General features: G+C 48.5%; 1 protein-coding gene across 6 annotated transcripts in view; it reads right to left on the bottom strand.

Annotated features, from left to right (window-relative positions):
• The window catches only part of CROCC (ciliary rootlet coiled-coil, rootletin), a 644212-nt gene that overhangs the window by 342965 nt on the left and 280837 nt on the right, over positions 1-20410 (bottom strand). For all 6 annotated transcript variants that reach the window (XM_069611116.1, XM_069611117.1, XM_069611118.1 and 3 more), the window contains one exon: positions 6193-6386. In XM_069611116.1, coding sequence (XP_069467217.1) covers positions 6193-6386 — 194 coding nt within the window. The remainder of the gene's footprint in view (positions 1-6192; positions 6387-20410) is intronic.

Raw genomic sequence — 20410 nt, 5'->3', positions numbered from 1 at the left:
TTAGGTATGACTGAGCTCCTACGTATATTTGTCTGGACACCCTCGGTCTGTAAGAGGGTGAGGGTGCGTGTGCGCCATGTCCATCAGTCTATGTCTACCATTCTGTACAACTGCAATGTCCTCTTTGCAACACCCCCCCCCCCCCATTGGCATCCTCCCGTGCCACCGTCAGTGCAACTACACCCTCAGTCTACATCATTGCATAACTTTACACCCTTATCCTGCTCCTCTCTCCAACTACATCACCCCTGATTCAGTTCACATAGAGGGCATATCCTCCCCTCACCCACTGGGTGTTCACTTGCACCCTCAGTGTACAGCACCTTTCCCCAAGTCTGTACACCCGAGTCCTCATTGTACTCTGGCACCCCGACCCTTTCCAGGCAAGTCAGTCGACATGCACCTTCACCGTGCACCCTAACTTTTGATCTCCAACATCCATGTTATAGATCCTCTCTTCGGCTTCGCTCTGCGCATGCGCACCTAACACGCTGCTCTCCAGTGTCCCCTGCCTGCCTCTCCACCTGCACCATGTACCTGCCCATCTAACTCCACAGCCTGTGCGTCCAGCTGCTGCTGCATGTCCTCCACCTCCGTGTCCTCCCTTCTCTGTATCCTCGCCCACACCTTCAGGCCCCTCTCCTGCCTCCCCCTTTCTACCCGGTGTCCTCCCTCTGCCTCGCCCTCGCCATTGCTCAGGGGAATGAAGACGCTACCATGAAAACTCACTGAGCCGAGCTGTTTGCAAACACTGCTCCTTGGTAACAGCCATCAATGGCACAGCCGTAGCACTGCACACCCACGCCCAGGCCGCGCAAACAGAACTATGTTGCACAACTAACACATCTTGCAACGCACCACACCGAACAATGGCACAGGCACTCCCTGCACACGAACACAACACTGCATGACCGAGCATGCAATATAGCCATACAAACTCCAACGTCACATACATTGCAGCCCACATGGACCCAGACTGTGGAATAGTCTCCCACTAAATCTGAGACAAGCTAACTCGCTGATTAGTTTTACAGCAGGTCTCAAAACCTATCTTTTTAAGTAAATGTAAGATTTTGGATCACTGCTCAGTTTATGTTTGTTCTAATACGACCCAGATGGGCTTGCCCGCTCCCTTTTCATTGAATTCGTTCCATCTGTGCCAGGATACGATTTAGTTCGCTGCGTGCGCGTTTATAAATGTTTCAAAATTCAAATTCACATGTATAATACATACTACTGAAAAGCATAACGCAAAACTACATGCACTCACTGCACAAGCACTTATACAGTTTAAACCCAAACATTGCACAAATGCAGACACATGCAGCCCGCACACATACACAGTGGAACCACACAAAAATGCGTGGGCTGAAAATTGTATGTACAAGCACACACACATTCTAATTTTCTGACAATGTTCCCATACCCTGCCCCGAGGGCGTTCTCCTACAGCGTTTTGAGGCCATTCCAACGGGATTCGGGCGCTACAAAAATGACAAACTACTACTACTTGTCCAAGCTGGTCCAATAAGTTTGAACACAAATATAACAAAGGCTGCACCTCTATTGTGATGGCACACTCCTTTAACACGGCCCGCTGTACAAACATGTTGCACAATAGCAATACATCTGAAAACTCACCTTGCACACACAAGTCTCGCAAAAGAGAAACCTCGGCGTGCAGCTGGCGTCACAGTTATCGCGGAAGTGACTCTTGGAAGAGTAAGACTTTGCATAATGAAGATTACAGGCGCCGAGATCATTGCTCTGAGTGACGGATGTCCATGTATACACCAATAACGAAACATGAAAACAAACAGTGTCTTTGACTAACAATTTGTGTCTAGATGTCTGTAAAACGAGAAAGCAAAAATACTCGTGTGGCCGGGAGGTGGGGGACCAAGACGTAACACGTTAGAGGCGCACACGTCTGTGGGGAAGTCTGGAAACTCTCCAGCGTTCCAGTCCTTTGGAGAAGGCGGTAGGGTTGGGGCAGTCACTGTCTCGAACATGCAGTGACTGGCTCAGCGACAGAAGTGCCCTTAGACCTGCAAATGTGCTTGAAAAAAGCCAAAACACAACATGCATGGGCACAACACGAAAATACAAAGGAATACTAACGCGGAGGAAGCATCACACAACAATACAAGAGCACTCAAAACTCACACAAAAGCACAAACCACATGCAGAGAATTGAAGCAATCGCACTAAATCTTAAACAGAGGAGCACACGAAAGTAGAATATCTCATTAAACTGCACACACATGCGCACACAACACAATCACACTAAAACACATTAGAATTAAAGGGCCACAATCAATCACAAGCACACACACAGCCACACTACGAATGTAAATAAATTACCTATTTTGATGGACAATGACAAATCACTCCTACAGAGGATGCAGGCTCCCTCTCGAAGATCCTGTGTGCAGCCCGCAGAAGCGAACACACGTTAATAAATGATGGGATCCTCACGCACAGACGCACACGCGAGTGTCACGGGCAGTCATGGCCAGGTCTCTCCCCCGCACCCCCGCCCAGTGACTGTGCCTCAGATTAGCCATCTCCTCTCATAGTGCCTGAAGATAGCTAATCCCTCCTCTGCTCCCAAACCCGGGCCCGCGACATGTGCAGGCAGGCCGCACACCTCTCTGCCAGAACCCAGCCACCCCCCTTTTCTGTGCCAGAGACCACCGTCACTGTACTTGTGCCATCCAGAGGCCAGCCCTCGGCTACATAAACATACACGTCTTTTTCTATACATCTCAGTTACCTTCTCCTCATCTTCGGCAGCAGCTGGATCCTCCATTGGTACCAGAGGGAATCTATCCTGCTGGTATCGGGGGTTGAAATTACTGGAGGGTTATTTAGCTCTCGCTTTTAGCCTCAAAGAGCCTGGTTAGCTTGACACCAACCACTACATGCAAGTACTATTGCCTTCACAGGCAAACACAGATATGCCACATTAACTGCGTGTGTGTTTGGGAATGTTTATAAAGCAGCCTTTGCCTTGGGACACATCTAGAAGGCAGTTTGAGCATACTGGGCATAAATAATCAACAAGCAGTGACATCTTGCACCTCAATTGGAAGCACCAATTGAGGCAGGCTATGCACTAGCTCCATATAACACAAAGGCAGCACCAACTTTTTGGGCGCTGGCTGATGCCCAGGAGCAGACTTCAGCACCTGCTTGTCAAATCTTTTAGATCCCAGCAATCGCACACGAGGTCAGCTCTCGCCCTGAACTAGAGGAGCCAGCTCTCGCCTTAAACTAGAGGAGCCAGCTCTCGCCTTAAACTAGAGGAGCCCGCTCTCGGCTTAAACTAGAGGAGCCCGCTCTCGCCCTGAACGAGAGGAGCCCGCTCTCGCCCTGAACGAGAGGAGCCCGCTCTCGCCCTGAACGAGAGGAGCCCGCTCTCGCCCTGAACGAGAGGAGCCCGCTCTCGCCTTGAACTAGAGGAGCCCGCTCTCGCCTTGAACTAGAGGAGTCCGCTCTCGCCTTCAACTAGAGGAGCCAGCTCTCGCCCAGAACTAGAGGAGCCCGCTCTCGGCTTAAACTAGAGGAGCCCGCTCTCGGCTTAAACTAGAGGAGCCCGCTCTCGCCCTGAACGAGAGGAGCCCGCTCTCGCCCTGAACTAGAGGAGCCCGCTCTCGCCCTGAACTAGAGGAGCCCGCTCTCGCCTTGAACTAGAGGAGCCAGCTCTCGCCCTGAACTAGAGGAGCCAGCTCTCGCCTTGAAGTAGAGGAGCCAGCTCTCGCCTTGAAGTAGAGGAGCCAGCTCTCGCCTTTAAGTAGAGGAGCCAGCTCCCTGCCTTTAAGTAGAGGAGCCAGCTCTCGCCTTGAAGAAGAGGAGCCAGCTTTCGCTCTGAACTAGAGGAGCCCGCTCTCGGCTTAAACTAGAGGAGCCCGCTCTCGCCCTGAACGAGAGGAGCCCGCTCTCGCCCTGAACAAATAGGAGCCCGCTCTCGCCCTGAACGAGAGGAGCCAGCTCTCGCCCTGAACTAGAGGAGCCAGCTCTCGCCTTGAAGTAGAGGAGCCAGCTCTCGCTTTGAAGTAGAGGAGCCAGCTCTCGCCTTGAAGTAGAGGAGCCAGCTCTCGCCTTGAACTAGAGGAGCCAGCTCTCGCCCTGAACTAGAGGAGCCAGCTCTCGCCTTGAAGAAGAGGAGCCAGCTCTCGCCCTGAACTGGAGGAGCCAGCTCTCGCCCTGAACTAGAGGCGCCAGCTCTCGCCCTGAACTAGAGGAGCTAGCTCTCGCCCTGAACTAGAGGAGCTAGCTCTCGCCCTGAACTAGAGGGGCCAGCTCTCGCCCTGAACTAGAGGGGCCAGCTCTCGCCCTGAACTAGAGGGGCCAGCTCTCGCCCTGAACTAGAGGGGCCAGCTCTCGCCTTGAACTAGAGGAGCCAGCTCTCACCCTGAACTAGAGGAGCCAGCTCTCGCCCTGAACTAGAGGAGCCAGCTCTCGCCTTGAAGTAGAGGAGCCAGCTCTCGCCTTGAAGTAGAGGAGCCAGCTCTCGCCTTGAAGAAGAGGAGCCAGCTCTCGCCTTGAAGAAGAGGAGCCAGCTCTCGCCCTGAACTAGAGGAGCCAGCTCTCGCCCTGAACTAGAGGAGCCAGCTCTCGCCCTCAACTAGGGGGCCAGCTCTCGCCCTGAACTAGAGGAGCTAGCTCTCGCCCTGAACTAGAGGAGCCAGCTCTCGCCTTGAAGAAGAGGAGCCAGCTCTCGCCTTGAACTAGGGGGCCAGCTCTCGCCCTGAACTGGAGGGGCCAGCTCTCGCCCTGAACTGGAGGGGCCAGCTCTCGCCTTGAACCAGAGGAGCCAGCTCTCGCCCTGAACTAGAGGAGCCAGCTCTCGCCCTGAACGAGAGGAGCCAGTTCTCGCCTTGAAGTAGAGGAGCCAGCTCTCGCCCTGAACTAGAGGAGCCAGCTCTCGCCCTGAACTAGAGGAGCCAGCTCTCGCCCTGAACTAGAGGAGCCAGCTCTCGCCCTGAACTAGAGGAGCCAGCTCTCGCCCTGAACTAGGGGGCCAGCTCTCGCCCTGAACTAGGGGGCCAGCTCTCGCCCTGAACTAGAGGGGCCAGCTCTCGCCTTGAACTAGAGGGGCCAGCTCTCGCCTTGAAATAGAGGGGCCAGCTCTCGCCCTGAACTAGGGGGCCAGCTCTCGCCCTGAACTAGATGCGCCAGCTCTCGCCCTGAACTAGAGGAGCTAGCTCTCGCCCTGAACTAGAGGAGCCAGCTCTCGCCCTGAACTAGAGGAGCCAGCTCTCGCCTTGAACTAGGGGGCCAGCTCTCGCCTTGAACTAGGGGGCCAGCTCTCGCCCTGAACTAGAGGGGCCAGCTCTCGCCTTGAACTAGAGGGGCCAGGTCTCGCCCTGAACTAGAGGAGCCAGGTCTCGCCCTGAACTAGAGGAGCCAGCTCTCGCCCTGAACTAGAGGAGCCAGCTCTCGCCCTGAACTAGAGGAGCCAGCTCTGGCCTTGAACTAGAGGAGCCAGCTCTGGCCTTGAACTAGAGGAGCCAGCTCTCGCCTTGAACTAGAGGAGCCAGCTCTCGCCTTGAACTAGAGGAGCCAGCTCTCGCCCTGAACTAGAGGAGCCAGCTCTCGCCCTGAACTAGATGGCCAGCTCTCGCCTTGAACTAGGGCGACCGCTCTCGCCTTGAACTAGGGGGCCAGCTCTCTCCTTGAAGTCGGGGGACAGCTCTTGCCCTGTACTAGGGTGTCAGTTCTCACCCTGATCTCGAGGCCGGCTTCCACCCTGACCTGTAGGCTGGCTCTCACCCTGACCTGGAGGTTGGCAATCTCCCTGTAACCAAGGACGCATAGCTCCCTGTAGCCAAGGACGGATATATCTGTTCCCAAGTAGTGATATCTCCCTGATCCCAAAGATGAATATCTCTCTAGACCCAAGGACATATATCTCCCTATTCCCAAGAACGGATATCTCCCAGGTAGCCAAAGATAGATGTCCCTTTACCCAATGACAAATATCTTCCTGTCCCCAAGAACAAAATATCTCCATATCCTATCTCACTCCCGATACCCGAGGTCAGCTATCAGGAGCCGAAGCATCTCATTGTCTATGCCCCAAGTTCAGCCATCTTCTCTTTGTCCATACCCAATGTATTGTCCTTGTACCTTAGCATCACTATTGCCTCCTCTACCCCTTGGCCCAGCTATTTCCACTCTTTGTACCTGAGGCCAGCGATCTCCTCTGCTAGAGCTCTGTTCTCGCGCTCGGATGCAGTTAGTTGAACCACCAGGCTCGCCTTGTCCTTCATCAGCCCCTCTCTCTCCTTCGAACCACGAAGCAGCCCTTCGCTGTGGCGCTCCACATCACGCCGTGCCTGGACCAAGTCCTCGTTCAAGGCATTTCTTTGCCGGGACAGCTGAGGGAAGAAATAGGGCATTTACCAGACGTGCCTTTTTCTCTCTACACACAAGTTTATGTCATTAAATGTCACACATGCGCTTTTAATTTTGCACTTACATTCCAACGACGCAGGCACATTTTTCTACAAAATTGCTTTTGCGATCAAAATGCCTGAGGGATGTCAATTACAAAAATGCAATGGTAGCAGAGGGAACAGTAAATATCTGCTAACATACACAGGAAGGAACATCACATGACCTCTGACCACACAGTCTCCCCTCCTAAACCACTGGGATATATGTGGCATGACTTTTGACTGTTGAAGTCCCAGAAATTGCCATCCCCGAGATTTTTTTAAAAAAAATACAAGACGTGAAATTACAAAAGTGACAACATAATACGATTAATAAAACAACATAATTAATAACATTACAGCAAGCTGACAGGATATGCACCTGTCGTATGACCCTGTTGAGTCCACCGAAAGTGACAACAATTTAAAGAATAATAAAAGCATTAATAAAATCACCTCTGGACCAGCTCAGTTATGCTGGGATTGTGCCATGAAATGCCAGCGGTACACCCAGAAAACCAACTACAGGCCAAAAGCACAGCTTTAATTACACCACCTGGGCTAAGACGGCCAGTTGCTAACATGTTCTTGCCTCCCTTCCTTACCTCCCATTCTCATTAGCTGCATCAGGGGCAGGGATACTGATGCACCAAAATGCTAGGGGTAGTGGAAGCGACATGTAGCCAATGGCATCGCAGGAAGTGGCATTGCATAACCTTTGACCTCATAGGAAGTACTGTCAACACTTTTTTTTTAAAGCCATAATGTGTACGATTTATAAAATAATGTGTAGTACTATTAGGCTATTTGAGTTTTCAAGCATACATTTATTATGGTGCTGCATTTACTGACATGCGGGGCCCAGCAGAATCGTCGTAGGCAAGCAGCACTACTTTCCTATGTCAGTATATCTGCATATGGGCAGTTACTGCCATCCTATTTATTCTATGTTTATAAAAGTGAAAATGTGTGGCTGGCTGGGCTTGTGGCAAAGAGTTGTGTCTTATACAATTCCACACAGTTCCACCAATCTGCACCAAATGTTGCATAGTTACCTGTAAGGACCCCCCTCCCCCATCCCATCCCCCGCCCCTCCAGACGATAGTGGCTGAATAACATGGGGACACCCTTTCTCTTTGCCTGGATTTCAGCACAAATCAAAATTCGTTTGTGGGTTTGTGGCTTGGCGAAGCGTTGTTCCTTATACAATTCCAGGCCGTTTCAGCAATCTGCACCAAATCTTCTCTTAGAGAGCAAACTGAACGGAATCACTTCTGGGGGATCTCAATCTGGGAAGTTCATGAATACGAGCCCCTAAGAGGTGAAGTCATTCGCCAAGGATCACACATGTTGGTCAAGTGTAGAAGCAGAGATTTGTGCCCAGATTCACTGTCGCAAATTTGCCCAGTGGGCCTCTTCAACAACCTTGTCTTTAATTTGACACCAACACACTACGATTTCTAGTTTTCACTCTTTTATGAGCAAAACCAGTTGTGCGAAGCACCACCACACCCCAAATCAAACTGATAATATAATGGGTGTGTGCGTTTTTTTTAACGTGCAAGTCCGATTCATTGCGATAGGATGCAGCACAAACAAAGTTACTAGCGTCAAGTACTTAACTTACTGAGCTATCTCTATAGTATAGGCACAGACGTTGGGTGCGCACACAAACATGTGAGCACACAACACATGAGTACAGCTCCTTACACAATATTTACTCTGCCAAGTATTATTTATGGAACGTTTTTAGTTTCATTGTGCAAATGGATAAAGCATGTACTCTTCCAGCAAGTACTTGTGGTGGTGCCTCTCACTCGACAAGCAGTCATCACTATTAAAAGGTGAATGTTACTATACACACTTAGCGCGCCAAAAACAAATGGATTTATTTCAGGGCAAAAGTAAACAGGAGACTGCCAGCGGTAGCAGCTGTTAACCCTAATGGACGTCCGTGATCAGGGAGGCCTCTGTGTTCGGCGTCGGGGGCTGATGGTTGGATCGAATCCAAGTCACATCAAAGCACTACGGCTGGGACAGTTAACAAATTAAAAGGCCGCAGAGAATGTGCTAACTTGCACGACAATATCAGCCCGCAATGGCCCTCACTGTACGTGGTAACCTGCGCGGCCAAAGAAAGGGCAGGAGTAATGCATTTGTGCAGCTCGAATCACCTCGCTTCTGCTGCCGTTTTTCCCACTACACCCAGTTCTGAACGTGGATACATTTCGCTTTGGGAGCCCCCTCCATGCGGCACGGAGGGGGGGTGGGGGGGGGAAGGTGGACAGAAATACGGGTGGGGGACCCAACCCAGGTAAAGCTGATCAACTCAAGGAATTAATCAAGTGTAGTTGGGCGGCACCTGCAAGAGGGACGGATTCCTGGCGATTTGAATAAAAGCAAAGGGCATTTTGGGAACAAAAGAATGATCACATATTTTTCTATGTAAAATATGCCTGTGGTTCAAGCCTGAAACCCTTCTGAGCAAGTAATGCATCCTGGCCTCTGTCAAAAATCTCACCATACCAGAAAAATGTCTGAAGACAATGGACCTATTTGGCCAGTGTATGATATTAGATGTGAGGCTTAAACGATTTGGTAGAAGTTAATCAATCCAGCTTCACCAGTCTACAGCAGTGCTGCGTATGTGTAGCAGAGAACACAACATCGGCTCAGGAGCAGATCATGGAGACTAGAAGGTTCCCTGCGGTGGTTTGAGCTGCCCCTGAGTGGTGGTGGAGCTGTGTTCTGTCTTCTTCCAGCCTCATTCTTACCTGGACTACACCGGGATACAGCTCAGGGCAACACATTTGTCTTGGAAGCAAAACAACGCAGAGCAACACAGGTACGAATCGTGGTCCTGCGCTTAGAGACTGGACTCCGGTATTAAGCGCGGAATAAAAGATGAATTAAACTTAAAATAAACACCACCACAGTGCCGCAATCCCATATGCATATTTCCCCTGGGGCAGATATGTGAATGCCCGTCTGATGGTAAAGTGGACATTTGAAAGTAAAAGACTGCACTAAACATCAGCCCACACAGTGATGGGATGGACTGGAAGCATGCACTCCCTTGTGCCTCTCTGAATGGCTTTGATTTGTCCATGCCTCAGACAGTGGGTATGGTACCGCTGGTACCAAGGGCCTTTTCTTCTCCTTAATATAAAACCACCTGCTCCATATTTGTTTCCAGAGCCAGCCAGCATTTGCCCAGTACACTCTCGCTTTCAGCTCTCCTAGTGTTCAGCAGAACCTCGCTGCCCTTTTCTTTTTACTTCATGGCCATTTTGCAGAGCAGCTGTTACAACAGAATTCAATTTTTAGGGTTCTGGCTTCCTAACGACGTTATGTTATGCAGGCAAATTTATAAAGCGCACGTACACTCAAGGGCACCATGGCGCTGAGAGCAGCAGAAGATCACATGAAACTAGAAGACAAGGAAGGGTTTTGAGAGATCGTCGAAAAGAAAGATGGTCAGTAGTGGCACGTAGCGTAAACGGGAGTCTGTTTCAGGAACGCGCATGTCCCCCCCATCCTAGCCAGCCTGATCCGGGGGTCCAATAGCAGAAGAGCCGACTGAGATCGGAGGGCACGTGGAGATACGTAATGGGAGAACTTTTCCTGGAGGTATTCAGCGCCTTGTTTATAAAAAGGCACAGTGATATAAACAAGATGCACTTCTGCACAGGAAGACAGTGAAGTTCTCGGAGTACAGGTGACATGTGAGTTCGAGGGGGGGGGGGCGGGAGACTATTCTAGCAGATGCGTTTTGGAGCAGCTGAAGTCGATTAATAATAAAGGCAGGTTGGCCCAGATACAGCGAGTTGCAGTAGTCAACTGTGCTCAAGACTAGAGCCGCAACCACGGGAGCGTGGAACTGAGCAGGGTTGAAGGGAATAACCTTCCTCAATACACGTAGTTTAACATGGCCAGTTTTACTTACAGCAGCAACCTGATCAGCCATAGATAAAGAAGAGAGCTTAACCCCAAGATTTTTTTTTTTTTACAGAGGTGGACGGAAGGGAAAGCGGGCCAAGATAGGAGGGCCAGAAATCAGGGGTCCAGTAGGAAAGAGGACTGGTAGTGCCCACAACCAAGACCTCTGTCTTGTTCTGTTAAGTTTCAGTGAATTTAGGCCATCCATGCTCCCAGGTCCTTCAGGCAACTTCTAAGCCGCGTAGCAGTGTCAGGACAGGTGAGATAAAGACGAACTAACAGCTCGGTGTCATCGGCATAGGAGTAGAATCTAAATCCGTGGAAGTGGAGAAGGAGGAGGCATCTGATATATATATAGTAAAAAGTATAGGGGAGAGAAAAGAGCCTTGCATAACACCACAATCAAGCCCTAGCGGTTTAGAGCAGAAAGGGGGGAGGGAGACGGACTGAGAGCGATCGGCCAGAAAGGCAGAAAACCAATTTAGAACATTGTCGGATATCCCGACTTCCGATAACCGGGAGATAAGTATGGTATGATCAACCGTGTCGAAAGCTGTGGATAAATCCAGCAGCAGTACTGCTCCCACTCCAACTACGTGTCCCCTAAAGGTTTTGCTGGCTTTGCTGGTTTTTCAACATTTCTTTTGTGGCCAGTAGAACTCCTACTGGAGTGCCCTCTGGTACCGAAACCCTTTTTTTGCTGTGCTACCCTTAGTAGCCCATACGGCTACCAGAGCAGGAGTGCCTTTCAACCACTCAATTTTGGTTCTATCACATTGACAGTAGGCTTATGGTAGCTTTGATTTAGTTTTGGGTTCACAAGGGGTGTAGACACTTTTACTGCATTAGTGGCCCAATGCACCTATCTGGTAGTCAAATAGGGTACTAATATGTTATGGTTAAGCCCTGTTCCTAGCCATTTTGTTTTGGCCATCACTTTGTCTATATAGGGGAGGCATGGCCAGAAAGGCAATGTTGCAATGTCATCCTTTTCAAACAAAGTCACAGAAAGATGGGAGTTGTAACTAGTGTAGTCTGGTATGCAGCGCCCCAGAGTTTCCAGTCTACCTCCTGAGTGGGTGGGCCAGTGTTTAGCAGTTTTTAGGGCAAGCCTAGTTGGTTGACCAACAAAACCTTTGCGTGCTGTTTTGTGGTGCGATTGGAGGCCTGGTCTAGGCCAACCCCTGGGTTAATTTTTTCCATTCCTCAGTGCATTCCTCAGATTTCTACCCGATTTCTTGGAACACTGCCGGAGAACATGGGCTGCTGCTGAGGAGGACCTCCGGTGGCCATTCTGGCTAGACCTTAGCTCCTTTTCCCTTGTACTTTGTTTCTTCTGAAAAAAACCACCTTGTTTTTGTGTATAGCCACCAATGTCTTGTCTACTTATAATGCTTGCAATTTCTCTGACACTTGGAACTGATGTGATGGCTATCAGAAAGACGACCTCGTATGTCAGTAGCTTAAAGGTGGTCTTATGGATTGAGATGGGGGAGCCATTACTCTAAATAGAACTGTATTTAGGTCTCAGCCTGGGGCATGATGCACCACCAGTGGCTAAATATGTGTAGCCTACTCCATAAAAGCCTTGACAACTGGTAGCTTCCACCATAACACCTTCTGTTGAGAGGTGGTATTACAGCAAGAGATTCTAAGTGGACCATGAGTGAGTTAAACATGAATCCTGGGTCCAGCATGTACAGTAAACAGTTGACACTGTTTGAAGGTAACATTTCAATGGGATTTATTTCTTTGCACATACACCAGATGACAAAGCACGTTCATGTATTAAAATAGCATGCTCTTGTATTGAGTTTCCTTGCTTAATGAAGTATTTCCATACAACATGGTGGTAGGTTTAGATGACCAAGTTCTATGCCTTCAGGAGCCAGGCCTGTTTGTGACTTCAGGTTTAACACCTGTTAACTGAACTGTGTTAGCATGTTGTGAGTTTAGCGTAGTTTGATTAGTGGTTCCACTGCCTTGTGGCTTTCCTGCATCAATCTGTGTACCACCCTGTGAAGTTTGTTGTTCTTGCTGGACATAAGGCTTGATTTTGCTATGTTTAATAAGAATCCTAATCAGTTCAAAAGATTGATGCTAGCCTGAGTGGTTAGTTGACACAGTGATATGCTGTTCCCCAATAGTCCAGAAAGGGATGCACCTGTATTCCCGGTCTACCTAGATGCACTGCCACAAAGGCGAGCACCTTTGTGAATAGACATGGTGCTGATGCCATCGCAAAAGGAAGCTCTTTGAACTGGTAGTCAAGTTGATTATTTAGAAGCGCATGTATCACTCATGCTCTAGGAACATTGAAATATGAACGTAGGCATCTTTCATGTCCAAGGTGACTAGATAGGTTCCCTTTTTTTAAACAATGGTATCACTTGTTGAAGTATAGTCATGCAGAATTTCTGAGACTTGATGATGTCATCTGCTGGTTTTAAGTATAGCATCAGCTTTATAGTGGAATCCTTTTTTGCTGTTGGGAAATACATTGAGTAGATACTTGTCTCGTTCTTTTGAAGGAACCTCATCCATCGCTCCTTTCTTTAGTACATTGTCTACTGCCTCTTGTAGCAGCACGGCACGTTACTTTAGAAGTCTGCAGTGTTGTTGAGGTGGATTTCCAAAATCAACCCTGCAGTGGATTTTGGGAGGCCACCCTATTATGGTGAAGAGGAAAGACACTAAAGTCTAGCCAAACCCAATCAAGGTATGCAGCAGAGTTTTAAGGTTAGACTTAGGAAGGGGTTTGAGAGTGGTCTAGGGCTGTAATGACTCCACACAGAATACCACCAATAAATCGAGTTAGGCAGGCAAGTATAAACATTTACAGTGATGTATTAGGCCTTTAAAATACACTCTCTGCAATGCAATCTCTAGGTAAAGATTGGCATGCACTTACTAGAACAAAAACATGGTTTTACCCTTAACTCGAGGTTTCTGGCCCCTTGCGATTGGCCCAGTCCCGGTTAAGGATTTGGATGTCAAATTGCCTGCCTTGCTTTCATCTGCAGCTCAGATTAGCTCAGTCTGCCAGTTGGGCATTTCCAGCTCAAGATCTTGCCGAAAGTTCTCCCCTTTCTTCCGCCCCATACGAGCGCCCCTGTTGTTGCTTCTTTGATTCTTAGCAGTACGGACTATTGCAACTCCTTATACTTGGTTCAGCGAGGTTATTTGATTACGCATCTTCAAATCTTGCAGAACTCAGCTGCGCGGTTGGCACTCCCTTTGAGGCTCACATCTCTCCTGTTAACTCGTTACAATGGCTTCCGGTTTCCAAATGTATCCTTTGTAAATCCCTCTGCATTGTACATTGGCCGTTCTTCGGCATAGGTGCGGAGTAGCTGCAGGCTAAATTTCACCCCTATGCCCCTCGGTGATCCTTACACTCCCAGAACACTCATTTGATTGAGCCCCCCCCCCGGTTTAAATATTCCTGGGTTGCAGGACGCGCCTTTTTGGTAGCCGCAGTCAAGCTTTGAATGCCCTCCCTTATGCTCTTCGAGCTACTGAGAACGACCTATTGTTCCGTCGGTCACTAATACCCCACCTTTTTTAGGCTATCTTTTTGCTTTTCCATATTTGCTGCTTTTAGTCTTCCTGACTGATTTCTAGTGCCAAGATGCCTTTGGGCGAACATTGCGCTTTACAAAAACAGTAACATAACCACACACATATATACATTCCTCCTTATATGAAGGTAGAAAGCATTTTAGTCAATAATCAATGTAAAACAAGTAAGTATTCAGATGCATAAAATTCAGTAGAAACCCTTCAGAGCAACCATAAAACAATTCCCTAGCGCTTAAGTCCTGCCCCAACATGGTTTAGGACCTTGTGCCCAAAAGTGATCAGTTCCAAAGTTATACCTTTCAGGAAGGTTTACTATGTGATTGGACGATGGCAGTGGTGGCAACTTAACATTCCAAAATGATAAGGAAAGTTCAAGTAAGTAGCTCTCTCAATCCTAGTACACTGGGATAAGCCTTGGAGAGGATTGTTGACCACATCACCACAGATCTAAGTCAGGAATAACAAACTACTTAACTCTCAATAATGTTCTTTCTGATCGATGTACCTCCCATGGATTCCTCATTTATGAAATCCCTATCCCAGTGCAAATGTTCACCAAAAACCTTTCCGCCACCAGGGGGAGCAGCGTGGCTCTATGTCCAGATGCCCACCACCTCTAAGTGCCTCGTGCTGGATATGATATTGGGGCCAGTATATACAGCAGCGCTGCACCCATGACCTCTGTTGCACCCGTTCTTCCTACGACTATGAAGCTGAGGGACTGTAGAACCGATTGTGTGCTCGCTTCCTGCAAGAGGGGCAGGCAGGGAGGGAGGGCGATGAGGAATCCGTTGGGGGAACATCCATCAGAAAGAACATTTCTGAGAAAGTAATTTGTTCTTCTAATGGATTCTTTCCTCCCACGAATTCCTCATCTATGATAGACTCACAAAGCAGTTTGTAAACCTTGAGGAGGGAGGAAGAATACCACCTAAACTAGAAAACTGGCTTATCAAAACGGCATCCTGATCGGAAAGGGAATCAAAGCAAATATGCTTAGCAAACGTGTGGAAAGATGCCCACATTGATGCCTTGCAAATGTCAAGGATGGTGCCTCCCCTCTGCAGGGCAGAAGTGGCAGTCACTCCTCCCGTTAAAAAATGAGCTATGAGACCCTCACAAACATCATTCCAAGCCAGATCGTAGCATTCTGAGATGCAAAGAATAATCCATCTGGACAGGGTCTGCTTGGTGACAGCCCTCCCAGCACGAGCACCAGCGTAACCAAAGAAAAGCTGGACATCTTTCTTAGCCTCTCCGGGACGAGCACGCAGGATATCCGGGCCCATACCTGGTCCAGCCAATGAAATCATTTCTCTGCCTTGGAAGGGTGAGGAAGAGGAAAAAACACAGGAAGATGGATCTTCTGAGAAAGATAGAAATCTGAGACCACCTTTGGCAAAAAGGAGGGCCTCACTCTCAATGTCACCTCCTCGTTGGCAAAAACAAATAGGGAGGTAAAATTGACAACGCCTGGAGCTCACTCACCCATCTCGCAGGAGTGATGGGTGTTAGGCAAGATTGTATGCAGTAACACTGTGAGAGACTACACCAGTCTTGTCCTCTTGGTATTAGGTAACCCACCTATTGCTATAGGTCTGTATTACGAAAGTTGGTAGAGTGACTGAGCAGCCAGAAGTATCTCAAAAGGGGTAAATGTGAGCTGTAGAGCTGTAGCATTTAAATCCACAAATACAAGTATACAAATAACACTTACTCTCAAGGTTTAGTAAAATAATTATTTATTTATTTAACTGTAAGGTTTAAATAAGCCTTCTTTAAAAAGGGCAATATGCAACAATAAAAATACACTTCATAACACTTTCTCAGAATCAAGGTAAGCAAGTAGATATTTGCTATAGATGCTTCATACACACTCCTTACACCCTGAGGTGACTTCGATTGCTAGGAGAGTATTTGCATTTATATATCACTTTTTGTACTTGGTAAAATTCTGAATTGGTGGAAAGGGACATGGTTAGGGAAGGAAAAAGGTTAGCAGGTTCTCAGAGCATGGGAATACTTTTCAATCTCCCAATTAAATCTAGATTAGATCATTCCCAGCAATACAAGTTAAACTTATGCACCACCTATGAGTGACAGTTACAATCAAAGTCAATGGGTCAGAAGAGTCTGCAAGGAGCCAGGACAGCCAAAGTCAATTTGAAAAATGTCTATGGAGCTGAGGCACTTCTTTAGAAAGCACAAAAGTCTTGCACAATGGTTTTAGAGCGTTTGTAGAAAAAGAATCACTGTTGGGCCACAAACTGTTAGGCTTGTGAAAGGCAGAGCTGAGATCAACTCTGCAAAAAGCAGCTACTGCAAGTCAAGTGAGATAATGCAAGCTACAGACGAAAGAGTTAAGTACCCCTTAGTCAAGACAGTACCTTAGGTCTGAAGAGGATCCAGCTGGCTTCTGTTCTAGTTGCAGTCTTGCAGATCCTGGGTTCCTGGGTCTCAGTCACGGGGCCAAGAGGGAGGACATCTGGAGGATTCCTGCACTGCAGTTCGAAGGTCGGCGGCTACGGGCTCTTTTCAGATCAGCAACCCTTTGCGGTTTGAACTACTGGCAAATAGCACCACTGCGGATGTTGGACACTTGATGGGCTTCCCTTGCTTCTGGAGTCCAGCACTCTGGTGAGGTGACGACTCAGGCTTGGGTCGTCCTGCTTCGGGGTGGTGCTTGGGATCTTCCTGGAGCTATGGTCAGGCTTAAGGACGACTACAGATTTCTCGACCCCTCGCACTCGGTTCCAGCAGCAGCAAAGAAGTACAGCCAGTTGGGGAAGGTCCTCCAGCAAGTTTGTCTTGGAGTTAGTTGGCCCCACCAATCCAAGGTAAGAAGTCGTCCTTTCCGAGGCTTCTCTAGTCGATTCAGAAAGGGAGTTTCAGCACTGCATCAGGACTTCCCCCGGGCAGTACAACGGTCCAGGAGGGTGCAGCAAGCTTCTCTTCAAGATTCCTTTGTTGGATGTTTCGTCCAATGGTCGACTCTGCCTTCAGTCATGGAAACCTCACCTTTTATGTAGGTTTCTATCATTCATGCATATCCTAGCTGTCACTCACCCAACAGGGTGGCTTTCCTCAAAGGACAGCCATCCAGCCAATCAGCACTGGGTGCATTCAGGTAACCAAGGAGACGAAGGACAGGCAGTTTCGGCACCTCCCTCACTTCCCGCCCTGCCAGACACACTGGAGCCAGAGGCAGGTTTCAGTACTGAAGCCCGCCAAAGGCAAAGCGAACAAAAGGGTTGGCGCGCAGAGTAAAGCCCAAGAAAGACCTCACCAACAAGAATTGGCGATAAAAGAAGACCGGGGCCATTTTGACAAAATCCAGGTGAGGATTCAGCCTGCTGTAAAAAATCACACAATGGTAGGAAAATTAAACCACTGCCACCAGCCATTAAAAGTAGTGAAGGTAACATAAAACATGTTACATGAGTAAGTAGGAAAAGGGGCTACTAAGTAACCTCCTAGCACTCCACATAAGATGGCGTGTGCTGGACCTACAAAAGGAAAAAGGAAAGTAAAGTCAATTTCACTTTACTATTCTTGGAAACAGTAGTTCACCCAAGAAAAGGTATGTAAACCTTAAGAGAAATCCAGGGGGCTTCTCTGTGACACTGCACTGAAGGTGCTGTGTGTCACAATACAAAAAGCAGATGTCTATGGAGTTTGTCATACTCAAGAAACAAGCAAAACACAGAGTCCTAATCGGAACAAAATACATGAGAGAGTGAGAAAAACGTCTCACTCACTTCAGGATAAATATTTTAAAGTCCTAAAGTCTAGCAAAAGAGATGGGGGTCTCTATGTTTGAAGGGAATTAGCACAGAAATGAGAATTCTCCCTAAGAATGGCAACCAAGAAAAACACTTTGAGGGTGAGCAATCTAATAGAACATTAATTAAAGCGGCTCAAACGGAGCACCCATGAGAAACATTAAACCTAAATTCCAATCCCATGCCAGAAATACAAACTGATGGGGAGGAAACCAGTTACAAAACCCCCTTAAGAACTGCATAACAGTGGGGACTGCTGAAAACAAGTCCAAAACAAGTCCTGTTCTGAACACTGAAAAAGCAGCCAGGTAACCTTTCACAGTGACAATCAGCAAACCTGCCTAGGCCAAAGATATCCAACACAGAGGACAGGATAAAGCATCCGGGTCTGTCTCCCGGCATCAAGTCAAAAGATTACGCCACCTGCAGGCATATTGGATTTCATAGCAGGCCTCTGAGCTAAAAGGAGCACATCAAGGACGTTTTCCGACAAGTTCCATTCCTTGTATCTCAGCCTTTCCGTAACCTAGCATGAAGGAACAAGCTCCTGAGATTCGGATGGAGGACACGCCCCCTCTGATTAGGAGAGCAAGTCCACTCTCCTCAGAAAGGCACCAGGGAGGGCAGATGGACATGTCCAGCAATCCCGGATACCATGTTCTCCATGCCCAGTCTGGGGTGATCAGGATCGTTGTGGTTCTTAACAGTCACAATCTCCTGACAACAAACGGAATAACAGGCATCGGCGTGAATGCATCAAGAAGGTTGAAAGTCCACTCGACCCTCCCCCAAAGCTCCCTGACGAGGAAAAGCCCAAAATGTGCAATAGAGTGCATTTGCGGAGTAGATGCTGCGACACCATCTCTGTGGAGCGAGCTCCGACCAGCCAATCACCCAGGTAGGGAAAGACATGGATGCCTTCCCTCCTGAGGCAAGGCCAGCAGGTTGGTGAAAATCCTGGGTGCTGATGAAAGACAGAGCAGCAGGACCATGAACTGGTACTGCTGCTGGCCCACTACGAACCTCAGGTACTTCCTGTGCTTAAGATGAATAGACACATGGAATCAGGCATCTTTAAGATCCAGGGAAACCAACTAGTCCTGCAGATCGAGGGCTTGCAGGACCTGGTCTGGAGTAACCATCTTGAACTTGTCCTTGAATAAGAACAAGTTCAGTAGCCACAGATGCAGAAGGGGGTGCAAGCCTCTGCCCATTCTTGTCACCAGAAAGTAGGCGGAGTACCACCCCCTTTCTCGTTCTGAGCGCAGAACCAGTTCCATCACACTCTTTGCCAGAAGCTGACGGACCTCCTCCAGGAGGATTGGGTCCGGAGACAAGGGGACTGTGGTCCGGGGGTTGCTGGAGAAACAGGAGGCAGTAATCCTGTTGGATGATCTGCAAAGCCCAAGCATCGGCCAGGGTCTCTCACTATTCGGTGCTGAACAAAAAGAGCCCCCACCGGAGATGTGTGGTAAAACACATCACTGAGACTACTGAGCCTCCTGGAGGGTGTTGTCAGCCATGGCTCCAAAATCATGGCTAGCTACTGGTCACCACAGCTGCCCGGCAAAAGACTTTTTTGGCACCAAAGATGTGGATTGGGACAGTGCCGACATCCTCGCGGTTTCACCAAGAGCTTTGGCGACTCCTTATAAGATACCAGATCCGCTTTGGGAGATCTATTTTCATGCGCACGATCGCATGTCACCACGCAGGGAAACTCCCAAGCCATTCTTTCAGACACCATTGTACAACAGGGAAGCAAGGCCCTGGTGAAGGATGTTAATTCTGAAATGCATTGGCCATCCCTATAGGCACCTGCATTAACAGAGATTATAAATCTCACAATTCTTTGAATAAAATCCAGTTATATTGGACAAAAACACACTGAGTATGTGATTTTTCGTATCCTGGACAGAAACTGATCACTAGTTAAAGGAAACCATATACTAGTGGATATAGGAGTGCAGCCCGCACCGCTGGCTTCACAGCCAAGGTCTTTGAACAGTGCCAGCCTCCTTCTCTGGCTCACACACACAAAGCCCCTTAGCCCGCAAAAGCCACAGATTTCCTCGGGAAAGGGATTTCTGGACCTGAGAAGGCAGAAAGAAGGCCAAAGAACAATACAGCCCAGGAACATGCAAAAAATCTCTTGGCACATACATTTTAGGGTGCTAGTCACATTTAGTTGTCATTTGCGGTAAATGCAATAACAGAAAAACAGTACACATCTCACAGCTGCCATCCGCTTGTCTTAAGCACATTGTCAAAGTAACCACAAAGCCATTTTATAAAAAGGTATAAGAATACAAAGTACCCTAACCGCACTTCACTGTAAGGCGATGTGTGCAATTGTAACAATTCATAAAGGGAGACATAGGGCCTCATTATAAGTTTGCCGGTCCAGGAACTACGGTACCGGTAAGCTTGCCGGTACTGTAGTTGCCGGACCGGCAAACTACGAGTTCTGCTCGCGGGTGCCATTACGGCCGCCAGGTCTGTCCTGGCTGCCATACCGGCACCTGTGAGCAGAGCATGTCGGATGCACCAACACCATTCTGAATGGTGCGGGTGCATCCGACCTTCCCATTCCCATTGAGCCTTTTTGGGCTCAATGGGAGTAAAAATGTCCAGCCCCTGGCAATGGTGGAAATACAGCATCCA

The sequence above is a fragment of the Ambystoma mexicanum genome, chromosome 8 (assembly GCF_040938575.1).
Source record: "Ambystoma mexicanum isolate Mex_15411 chromosome 8, UKY_AmexF1_1, whole genome shotgun sequence".
NCBI lineage: Eukaryota > Metazoa > Chordata > Amphibia > Caudata > Ambystomatidae > Ambystoma > Ambystoma mexicanum.
Note: the sequence above shows the minus strand (reverse complement) of the source record. Positions and strands in the feature narration are given on the sequence as shown.